This window comes from Priapulus caudatus, unplaced genomic scaffold, assembly GCF_000485595.1.
Source record: "Priapulus caudatus unplaced genomic scaffold, Priapulus_caudatus-5.0.1 Scaffold982, whole genome shotgun sequence".
In the NCBI taxonomy this organism is placed as follows: Eukaryota; Metazoa; Priapulida; class Priapulimorpha; order Priapulimorphida; family Priapulidae; genus Priapulus; species Priapulus caudatus.
In genome coordinates, this window is record NW_014578043.1 from 61,668 (window position 1) to 72,929 (window position 11,262).

An 11,262-nucleotide genomic window follows, 5' to 3' on the forward strand; every position below is an offset into this window, starting at 1 on the left:
AGTGCCGCCGAAACGGCGCACAAAAGCGAGGAAGCGAGGGAGGAATGGTAAGGGAAATGTGCCGTCGATTTGGCCTTGTGATTGCAGCCGCGCGCGCGCACCGTAAACGAGGAAGTCGCTGCCGATGCCGCGCCGAGCGCAGCGTGTCGCGGTGGCGCCGACGCGGTCCCCGTGTGTTAGATAAGATGTTACCGCTGCGCGCGGCCAGTTACAGTACGTAAGCGCGCCTACATTGCTGCGACGCGTACGACAACAAATAGCGATCGCCGCCAACGCAAACTTGACGACCGGCACGCCGCATGACCGCCCGCTAGACGCGTCGTGTGTTTGTGTGCACTAGCTTAGTTCAACATCGTGCACACAGAGCAGAAACGAGAGAGTAGGAGGAGAGAGAGAGAGAAAGGAAAGAAGAGAGAGTCAAAGTAGTGGAGTAGTTAAGGATACACTGGCTGGTGTGTGCTGCGTTGCGCGGGTTGTGTGTGTACACATTATATATGCGTGCATGCGCACATGTGAGTGCCGTGCGTGTTGTACTGTGTGTGCATGTGTGTGTCGTTGTGATGCTGTGTGTTGGTGTGTGTGTGTGTGTGTCGTGTGTGTGTTGTGTGTGATTGATGTGTGTGTGTGTGGTCGTGCGTGGTGTTGGTGTTTCGCTGCGGGCCGCGACGCACAGGTAGCTATAGGAAAACTCCGACAGTCACAGTCGGAAAATTTTGAAATTGAAGCAGCAATTTTCAGGTTAATATGCGGTGATGTATAGCCTAATTTCTTTCATCTCATCTAACAACGGAATCACTCGCAGGAGGCGCGAGTAATGTGATTGTTCTAGAAGTTTCTTAAAAAAAATTGTCTCTGTGCATTCTAGAAATGACTGATAAATCCTCATATAATTTCTTCATAGGCCCGTACACGAAGACGGCAAACACCGTTGCGCTCGCAGTGCAACCGCCATACACGTCATTACTCAGTATACCGGGACGCCACGTGTGTCTGACAGCCGGGGGGGGGAAAATATTACGACCAATGCGTATTACGTGATTGTGCCTACCAGGCTCATTTCGAGCATCGTTCAATGCGCCGACCGGGCACATTGTGCGTGCGAGCCCCGTGACTGTAACTGGCACGCAGACTCAACCATCGCCTATCTGCTCGAAACTACTATGCATTTCCTCTCCGGCTGAGGAACCAGATGTAATTATGCGGGCGGATGGGAACGCAGCATCGCAACAGCGCGCGAAAGCGGACGGGACTTGACTTGCCTATCGTTAATTGTACACGGACGGTTTCGGCTCCGCTACAGCTTCAGACTGTTATCTGACCAGCGACAATGATCGCGGACTTTATAGTTATCCCTCTTGAACGCCCTTCTGCACTAGGGGCGTTGAATGGTCTCGGAGGCATATTTCGCCGGTGCACGCTGAAACAGATTCTTCACGTGTTTCGCGTGTTTCCTTCTTTCTTTTCGATTTTCTGTCCTTAGTCACTAAATCCGGTTGTTTGATGTAAATGTATATATTAAAAACTTATATAACGACTGCGTATACACCGGCATTCTCTATTCTCTCTTGTCGCTCTCCCTCTCCCCTCTCTCAATCTCGTCTATCTGCCTGTCAACTCCCTTTCTTCCACTCGCCTTCGTTCGTTCTGTCTCTACGTCTCCCCTTCTACCGTCCCTGTCTCTGATCCACCCCTCCCTCTCTCTCACTCCCTCTCCATGTCTCCACCTCCCATACTTATCTTTGCTGTCTCTGATCCCTTCTCCTCTCTCTCTCTCTCTACTCTCTCACTTCTCTCTCTCCTCTCTCTCTCTCTCTCTCGCTGTCACTGCATCTCATCTCTCTTCGGCGCATACGCATCTGCTTTTGATTCTTCTTTTCGCCCTCCTCATGCACCTGCCTGTAACTGCATTCCTCCTCATCTCTTTCTCCCTCTCGTCTACCTCTGTCCGGTAACTCCCCCTAATATTCCTCTCCCTCTCTCCCTGTCTCTAACTCCCTCTATAATTCTCCCCTCATCTCGCGCCGCGTCATCGTGCATTCCTCCATTTCTCTTTCTCTCTCTTCTCTCTCACTCGCACACGCCTCTCTCTCTCTTATCCCTTCTTCTCTTCTCCTCTCTCTGCTCTCTCTCTATCTCTCTCTCTCTCTCTCTCTCTCTCTCTCTCTCTCTCTCGCGGTCACTGCATTCTTCCTCCTCCGCCTTCTCTCTCTTACACACACACACGCACACACACTCTCTCACTCTCTCACTCTCTCGCTGTCTCTATCTCTCATTCTCTCTCCACCTTTTTGTATGTGTCACAATCGACGCTGTCAAACCGGAGGAAACGCTTCAGGACTCGATGGCGCTATAATATATTTTCGGCGAATTATTCGTCCAATGGGCGCCCGTTGAAACCGTTCTTTGTTCGAACCCGTGGAAACTTTGCCAGTTGCTCACTTCGGGGGTTTATACGGCACGTAAATCCACGCGAACAATGGCCTGGGACGAGACGCTGTGTTACTGTGTCGGAGCCGAGGCCTGGATGAGTGGGCCGCGGCACACGCGCGCGCAGTCATGCCCCGCTGGGCCGCATCGCCGCCCCTCGTGCTCCGTCTCCCACGACACGTCCCCCAGCACGCGTACGCGCGTGTGTGCGTGCGTGCATGCATGTGCGTGTGTGTACTCGTGCGCGCGCGTGGGTGCGCCCGCCTGTGCGATTCCTTATGTTATCACGCCGTGACGCGTGCCTCATGGCAAGGTTTTTGCGCTCTTTCTTTTCTTAAGATAAAGTGACTACCTTACTTCTTATTGAACCCAATTCGTTACCAAGCCTGTTGACAGTAGTGATAACGAGTGGAGGAGAGACGGGCGAGTACTTTTATTTACTGACAACGTATCTATGCTTGAGTTGCGAGATAACCGTGCCGCGTGCCCGTTGTTGACTCTTCAGTCTCGATCGTGCACTTGATCTTACATCGCGCCTGCGAGCGAGCACCTGTACTACACGTGTTTCTTGACTGATTTTCTGCAAATGCGTTGCGTTTGAAAACCCCTGGATATGTCCGTGTAATTTCTGTGAGTATGTTCTCCGTAATTCTAGCAGCGGAGTGACTGTTTGCGCGCAGCAAAGAATCCTTTGATGGCCATCGCGGGGCGCGTGTCCGGGATAAACTCTGTTGCGCAATCGCTTTTGTCTACGCCACGTGAGGTCGCAACAGTCACTAGCCGCGCGCGCGTACGTGGCCTTGAACCGACGAGGCCCGACAGGTCGGGTACGTTGACATACAGTCGCCATCTGTCGCGTCCGGCGAAGCTTGCGACGCGAGCACCTTCTGGCGGGGGACATATGGACTTCTGTCAGCTCGCGTGATCGGTGAACCCTCGCCGTTGCCGGATCACAGCATCATCGCGTTGGCAGCCATTCTCTGTCTTCCATCTTGAACAACGTGCGCTGCGGTAAAAAAAGGGCGCGGGCCGAACAATGGATTCGTGCGCAGGGCGCCGCTGTGCCAGATAACGTGCGAGCCGGCGTGATCTTTGCTTCTGCTGTCATGTGTCAAAGCCAAATATCTACACGCATTAGCTCGCTGTCGTTGATCTGCAAACTTCGGCGCCCGATACGGCAGCAAGCGATAAGGCGCGTTGTCGCGCAGCGGTGGTGTACGTGCCCATGTCGTGTTGGTAGAGGAATATGGCGCGCAAACAACGCCGGCGATAAACAACATATGTCATTCGGTGGCCGAAAGCTCGTCTAATGCGTATTTGAAAGGCGTGGATTAATCATTCATGAAATTATCAGTTGTTAAACACGCTAATCATATGCGTGGCCAAACGGTAAGCGCTCGCTGCCAGGCTGGGAAAGATAGACGTTAATCTGCTTCTGCGAACGCGCTTATACGGAGCAACGAGTCCCATTATTAGTAACAGTTTCTGTTGGCCGGCCATGTTTCTCGCGGAGGATATACATTGAAAGACCCAAATTTACGGCTGCCGCCCGTGGGAAAAACAACCCATGTTCAAAGGTGTTCACACAACCATCGCTATCGGTCTGCTTCTTTCTTCAATGTTCGCCTTACTTCTCACATGTCCCTTTCTCTGTCCCTTCTCGCTGACTCGCTCTCACTCTCACGCTTTCAGTTCGTGCGGGCCGCGCGCACAGGTAGCTATAGGAAACTCCGACAGTACACATCGAAAATTGTTTGAAATTAAGCAGCAATTTCAGTTTAATATGCGGGTGCATGTATAGCCTACATTTCTTCATCTATCTATCAACGGAATCACTCGCAGGCGAGTATGATTGTCTAGAAGTTCTAAAAATTGTTCTCTGTGCATTCTCAGATGACTTATAAATCCTCATATAATTTCTTCATAGGCCGTACACGAAGACGCAAACACGTTGCGCTCGCGTGCAACCGCCATACACGTATACTCAGTATACCGGTGACGCACGTGTCTGACAGCCGGGGGGAAATATACGACCAATGCGTATACGTGATTGTCCTTACCAGGCTCATCGAGATCGTTCAATGCCGACCGGCATTGTGCGAGCCCCCCTGACTGTAACTGCTACGCAGACTCTAACCATCGCCTATCTGCTCGAAACTACTATGCATATTTCCTCTCCGGCGAGGAACCAATGCTAATTATGCGGGCGGTGGAACGCATCGAACAGCGCGCGAAGCGGACGCGCGACTGTGCTGCTATCGTTTATTGTAACGGACGGTTTCGCCCGCACAGCTTGACTGTTATCTGAACCAGCGACAATGTCGGGACTTTATGTTATCCCTGCTTGAACGCCTTCTGCACTAGGGCGTTGAATGGTCTCCCGAGCAGTATTTCGTGTCACGCTGAACATGATCTCTTCACGTGTTATCGGCCTTTCTTTCTTTTCGTTTTCTTCCTTAGTCACTAACTCCGGTTGTTTGTAAGTATATAAAAACTTTATATAACGACGGTATAACGGCATTCTCTTTCTCTCTTGTCGCTCTCCCTCTCCCCTCTCTCAATCTGTCTATCTGCCTGTCTAACTCCCTTTCTCTCACTCGCTCGTTCGTTCTGTCTCTACGTCTCCCCTTCTACCTCCCTGTCTCTGTCCACCCCTCCCTCTCTCTCACTCCCTCTCCATGTCTCCACCTCCCATATTATCTTAACTCCTAACTACACTAACTACACTAACTCCTAACTACACTACCTACATTTACTCCTAACTACACTAACTACATCCACTAACTCCTAACGCCCATTCTAGCAGCATCGGTCCACACATGTGAGAAAATGAGCGAACCGTCTAATAGGAATGAAGAGGATACGTTCTAATAATAAACAAATCGCCCATCATCGTTGTTCTATTGGATATCAGAAGACGGTAGACACGGTCGTTGTGTTCGAATGCGGCTATGTACGTATAGTTGGGCTGCGTTAACGCTGAGTTGTCGTGATGAGGCGCGGCCACTCAATACGTACGGTGTTCACATAATGTTCACGCGCCTCGACTCTATATATTCATCTCCTCTTACCCAACAGCCCCACCCACCTGACCGCATCCACTTCCTCAGCTCCCACCGCCTCCCACCGCCCGGCCACCCCCGCCGCCGCAGCGGTAAACGCATGCGCAGTGGAGTTAGCTGTGGCTGACTCACGCCACGAAGCGTTTGTCGGTTAGTTGCGTCTGGCGGCGAGGTGCTCGGACCTGTTTCGGGCGTGTGCCAGCCATGCGCGCAGGGACGGCCGTGAGTATTCCACTCACCCGCTCAGCTGCACGCGCGCGCGCGCCCGCTACCAGTTTCTTGTCGCGCACAAAGCCGAGCCATAAGACGTGAAATTACGACTCCGTTATTTGTTGCAGGCGGCCACTGTATAGTCTGCATGGGCGTTGCCTAGGAGACGGCGAGCACGGAAGAAGGTCCCCCACGCCCCCCGCGCGCAACATCCACGCCGGTGCAATAGAGAGAGAGAGAGAAGAGAAAGAAAGAGAGAGCCAGCGGGCACGGAACACGGCAACCGCAAGACGCCGCGGTAGGCGAGAGACAGCGACCCCGCAATCAGCTATGTGGGCAGGACCCCGTGCGCATGCGTTGTTGCTGCCACATCGGTGTACAGCACCCAGGTGTACATACACGAGGCGAGAGAGAGAGAAGAGAGAGAGAGAGACAGGGAGACGCTAGAAGGAGGCAGAGCCATTCGTCAAGCAGCCAAACAAGCGGGTTGATAATTGTCATATTGACGAAAAGTAGCATGTTTCGGAAAAGGGGATGTTGAGAAAGATCGCGATGGCAATATGTGAGAAATAATGTACAGCAGACGTCACCGTGACGTCACCAAAGATAGAAAGCCCTAATAGTATGCTCACAGCCTGGGGTTCTTACCGTGGGGAGGGGAAATTAACCATTGTAAAGAACTGATTTTAACGGATCCGATAATCCGGACTACGAACTGTATAAATACGCTTTACATAGTTATATATATCCCCTTTAGAATATATTCATCCTGCACTTCTCACTTCGCCAAAGGTATTCTTTATTATGGCGCGCTTAACATTTTGACCAAAATTTATGAAAGACGAGGAAACGGTTAATTTGGTCTATTTTAATATATTTCGGAGATGAGCGAAGACGCGATAATCGCTAGCTAGTAGTAGCTACGTGAATAGAAACATCGAGCGGCGCGAGCACAGAATACCATCTTTGTGTGGGGCTGTGGGGACGAGAGGATACACAGATATAGACTATATATACGGGTAATTGCTATGCGTCGTACGAGAGAGTTGCGAACAAAGACGGGCGGAAATTGAACCGCACTCTTCCCGAACGCCTCCAAGTGTATATACCCCGCGCGCTGTTCCTGGTAATCAATGGAACATTCTCTCGTCGCTCTAGTCGGTCAAGGTGACCCGGGCGCAAAGACAATGTTTGCTTAATGAGAGAATTCTTGCGCCGTATGGCTGCATCGCTGATCACCGGCTAATATAGTCGGACGCGCGAGGAGGGCCACTCCGGCCACGGCGTGCGAGTGTTAAGAGGCTTGGATTACTGATTTCGTTCTTCACGGGCGCGCGCGAAACGCAAACAGAGCTTCTTTGTTTTACGCCTCCATGCGCTCGAGGGTTAAACTATTGCGGGTCGGCACAAGTAGGTGCGCTGAGCCGTTATGTATTGGCCGTATATTGGCTGGCGGGGGAGCGGGCGGGTGAGGGTGGGGGGCATGGGAGCAAGAGTTTGCATTGTTCAGTGCGAGCGTCCTTGCATGGCCGCGTCTTTGTGCGCCACACGTCCTATGTTTGGTCGAAACACACGCGAGTTGGTGCAAACGTTTGTTCAGCGCGCGCGCGCGTGTGTGTGTAGCGGGGCGATATGCTGTGAGCATCACTTGTTTCGGCTGGGCGGAGTGGTGACGGGGAGGGGGTGTCCGCAGTGAGAATAGGGCCGCGCGCGTCCGTGCAATACTTGACCTGTATTCTATCTCAGCTCGCTTCGTGCAATAGCGGCCGTATTGAGCGTGTGTGGTCGTGTTACATATACGCGGCCAATGCTATTGTCTAGAAACTAAGCAATAACAACAACGGCTAAAAGTAAGCAGCAACTTCTAAATCGCTCCCAGCACTAATACAGAACATCAATGGCACACATACAGACAGAAACATACAAACACGCACACACACGCAGGGGGTATGAAATTTGAACTCGTGGGCGATGATCACGCGCCTCTTTAACGTTGATTGTAGCTTACTGGGCGCGCTCGCGCCTGCGCACTGCTCGTTATAGATTAACTCGAACCAATATTATTTGCTCGCTCGCGACTAGGCGTCGACCGCCTCTGCAGTTTGAAACGCCCAGCTGGCGTCATGGCCGCCGTCCAAACTTCAGTCGCACGCAGACGAACGTTGCCGCCATCGCACGGCCAACGGAACTTGCTTGCTATAACGAATTTATAATACGTCGCGTAGTGTCGTTTGTTATCGGTGATCTTAATTTATAATGCGCAATGCGTTGCCTATCAACGCGGTGACGTCATATCATGCTTATCGTCGCGGCGGGTCGTACGCGAGCGAAGAGTCAACAGTAACGTCGAAGTTAACGGGCGTCGAGTCGCCGAACACACACCTGGTTCTCTGTTTGTAGTCTCCCGAATAACTCTTTGTCAACCGAATGCTTATAGACGTTGTCGATTTCATATACGATTTGCTGAAGGAATAGTCTAGCCACACAAAGCGCGTACACCCGGACGCGCGCGCGTACACACGCACGGACACACACACATACACATGCACACACACACATTCACACACGCGCGCGCACGCGCGCACACAAACACACGTACACACGTACTCTCTCTCCCCTCTCTCTCTCTCTCGCCCTTTTCCATTTGTCTCACTTTACATTGACCTCCCCTCACTTCTCCCCTCTCATATATCTCTCCATGGGACAGAAGTATCTGCATGTAGATCGGTTGGCCACTCTGCTCGCTCTCGGATAATCCGAGCAGCATTCAGTTACGACCGCAGCCGCGACAATGCGGCCTGCGCGCGGCTACCTCACCCCCACAGACCACCACACCGCACCACACAGCGCCCTCGCGCGTGCTGCCGGCCGGCCCCATCCCTCCAGCATTCCGCGATCTCACACCCCGGCCGCACGGCGGAAGCTACCTGAAAATTCCGTTGCACGCCTGGCAGCACGCCCGCTGTTTGCCGCCGCCCGCTCCCCACGTGCTCGGCTCGCGAGCGGGCCGTTGATTGACAGCCGACACAATGCGGCCGGCGGGAGACGGGGCGTGGCCAGGCGTTCACCTGCCGGGCGGCCGTATATAAGATATAATGCCCAACGGACCTTGGACAGAAAATGGTTGCAGAACGCTAAGCGCTTGACGGGGATTGTTGCAGCAGCTGACGCGCGACCAGCACACGACCACAGCGAACGAGAGCGGGAGAGACAGAACGCGAGAGAATCATGGCAGAGCAGCAAGCCTGTAGAGACGGCGCAGCGCAGAAAACGAACGCGCCAAAGAGCATCAAGCGCAAGACGGCCGGCGCCGAGAACAGCGGCCAGGACATGCTGCGCTGCAAGCGGCGCATCAGCTTCCAGAACCTCGGCTACTCGCTGCCGCAAGCCAATCCGGTATCGGTGCACCGGCGCAACGAGCGCGAGCGCAATCGCGTCAAGCTCGTTAACATGGGCTTCACGACGCTGCGCGAGCACGTGCCCAACGGCGCCAAGAACAAGAAGATGAGCAAGGTAGACACGCTCAAGTCGGCGATCGCCTACATCGGCGAGCTGCAGCGGCTGCTCGAAGACTACCACGGCTACGACCCAGCGCTGACGGCGCAGGCGGTCGCCGCCTTCGCGTCGGCGCAGCGACACGTCATGGAGAACTTGAACGCGGCGGCGGCGGGGGCGTACAGCCCCGACTCGTCGTCGTATCTGCCCGCGTCGACGCCCTCGCCGACGGACTACTCGGTGTCGTCGATGTCGCCGGCGACGTACGCCGACGCGTCGCCGTCGGCTTACACCAGCGGATCGCCGACGGCCGGCTACACGACGTCGGCAGCGCCAACGTACCAGTCGACGTCGCCGCACGGGTACCACTATAATCAGTACCAGCAGCACGACGGCGTTTGCTACGGCCAGCCGACCGACATCGGACATCACCATGGCGGCGGCGCAGGTAGCGGAGGAGGAGGAGGCACGCTGAGTACGGGCTCACCTTCCCCGAGCTACCTCTCCGATAACTCTACGGGAGACGCACCGGTCAGCCCGAAGGACGTGCTAGAGTTAGCATCGTGGTACGGCAGCATCTCCTAAGCACGGCCAGGTGAGGTGACAGACGTATAGGCGGCCTACATGTAGTTACGCTAATGAAGAGGTTTCTAGTTACGCTAATGATAATATTTGTAGTTACACACGCTATAATAATAGCTTTTATAGTTGAGCGTTAACGATAGCGTCTGTCGTTACGCTAGCGATAATGTTTATAGTTAAGTTAATGACAACATTTATAATTACTTTTTACACAACCCTGACTACTATGAATTCCTTTCAAGATTCCTGTAATATTTCCTCTAGTACCTTTTGTGCCTAGATCAAGTTGCGACCGTAGACAATTTTACGTTTTCTAAGATGAATTTCACTCATGAATCTAATGGATCTTTAATCACAGCCAACAACGATTATATTGGTATTTTTTGAAAATTTCCCATGTTTCCAGCATGCGCTGCGGATGATTTCTATGTAGTTTGACGTGAGCTGAGATTAGTGATAGTAGTAGCGTTACGATCACCGTCTTCTGGCAACAATGACTCTCTGTTGTGACTTGGGAGCAAGCGAGTTGGTCGAGGCATAGCGTGCTGTAATTGTCGTGGCTAAACTTCCAAACATAGGTATGATTCGTGACTGCATGAGTTGGAACATTTTCCCGCGAAAACCACATGCACAAGCAAGGCTACCTGGAATGAATGCCACTGAGAATTTTAGGCATAAAACGTTAAAATTGTGAATAATGGCCGAGCCCAGGGCCGCGTAGTTTTTTTGTCGTAATTCTGTAGATAAAATCAGCACTTTTCTGGACTTTTTGACATTTGTTACAGGATTTAGAAATGTTGAAAAGATCTATATGTGAAAGAAACCGGTCAGAAAATTGCCTTTCAACAGAAAACACCTTGTGCGGTAGCGTGTACGCGGATTTGATAAAAAATCCCAGGTAATCTGATATTTTCCACAAAAACACACTCAAACAGGTAAATATTTGAAATACCTCGCGGCTACAACTCAATCAGCATAAATCCCACCGCACCCGAACCCCCGAGCTCTAAGATCCCAGCGAGGAATCGAGGCATTTCAGACTGTTTCCTCTATCTCAATGGCACACTTTTGTGTAATTTACGGTTCTCCATTTGGGAAGCTATTTCGACCCACAAAAGTGCGCGCTGCCTTAGAATTATTACTTTGGAAACTGGTTCTATACACACCGAGGTCCCGACCAGACGATATTTTATTTCGGGTACTTCAAATCGCTTTTTCTGACAATAGTGAATAGAAAGCGTCGGCTAGACAAGGTGGTTATTTAGTCGAGAATTGCCCTTATATATCTTTTTTCCTAGGATATAAATGGACCCACACACACACACACACATATATATATCTATATATATATATATATATATATATATATATATATAGTAGTGTGTATTACTATTACTTTAACTTTACTTTTTACGTTACTTCGTACGTTCGTACGTTACCGGTTAGTTTTCGTTTTTTCTACGACGGACCTTAACCTTGTTCGGTT

The 11,262-nt window shown here is 51.8% G+C and overlaps 1 protein-coding gene across 1 annotated transcript; it reads left to right on the forward strand.

Moving 5' to 3' along the window:
• The first annotated feature begins 8,820 nt into the window (after nucleotides 1-8,820).
• On the forward strand, nucleotides 8,821-11,079 carry LOC106814809 (achaete-scute homolog 1-like). The gene is made up of 2 exons (XM_014819162.1): nucleotides 8,821-9,789; nucleotides 10,562-11,079. The coding sequence occupies exon 1, from the start codon at nucleotides 8,928-8,930 to the stop codon at nucleotides 9,777-9,779; it is 852 nt and encodes a 283-aa protein (XP_014674648.1). The 5' UTR covers nucleotides 8,821-8,927; the 3' UTR covers nucleotides 9,780-9,789; nucleotides 10,562-11,079.
• Nucleotides 11,080-11,262: the final 183 nt, after the last annotated feature.

Excerpts from the sequence above, each read along its gene's own strand:
- LOC106814809 (XM_014819162.1), top strand. The coding sequence starts at position 8,928 with ATGGCAGAGCAGCAAGCCTGTAGAGACGGCGCAGCGCAGAAAACGAAC.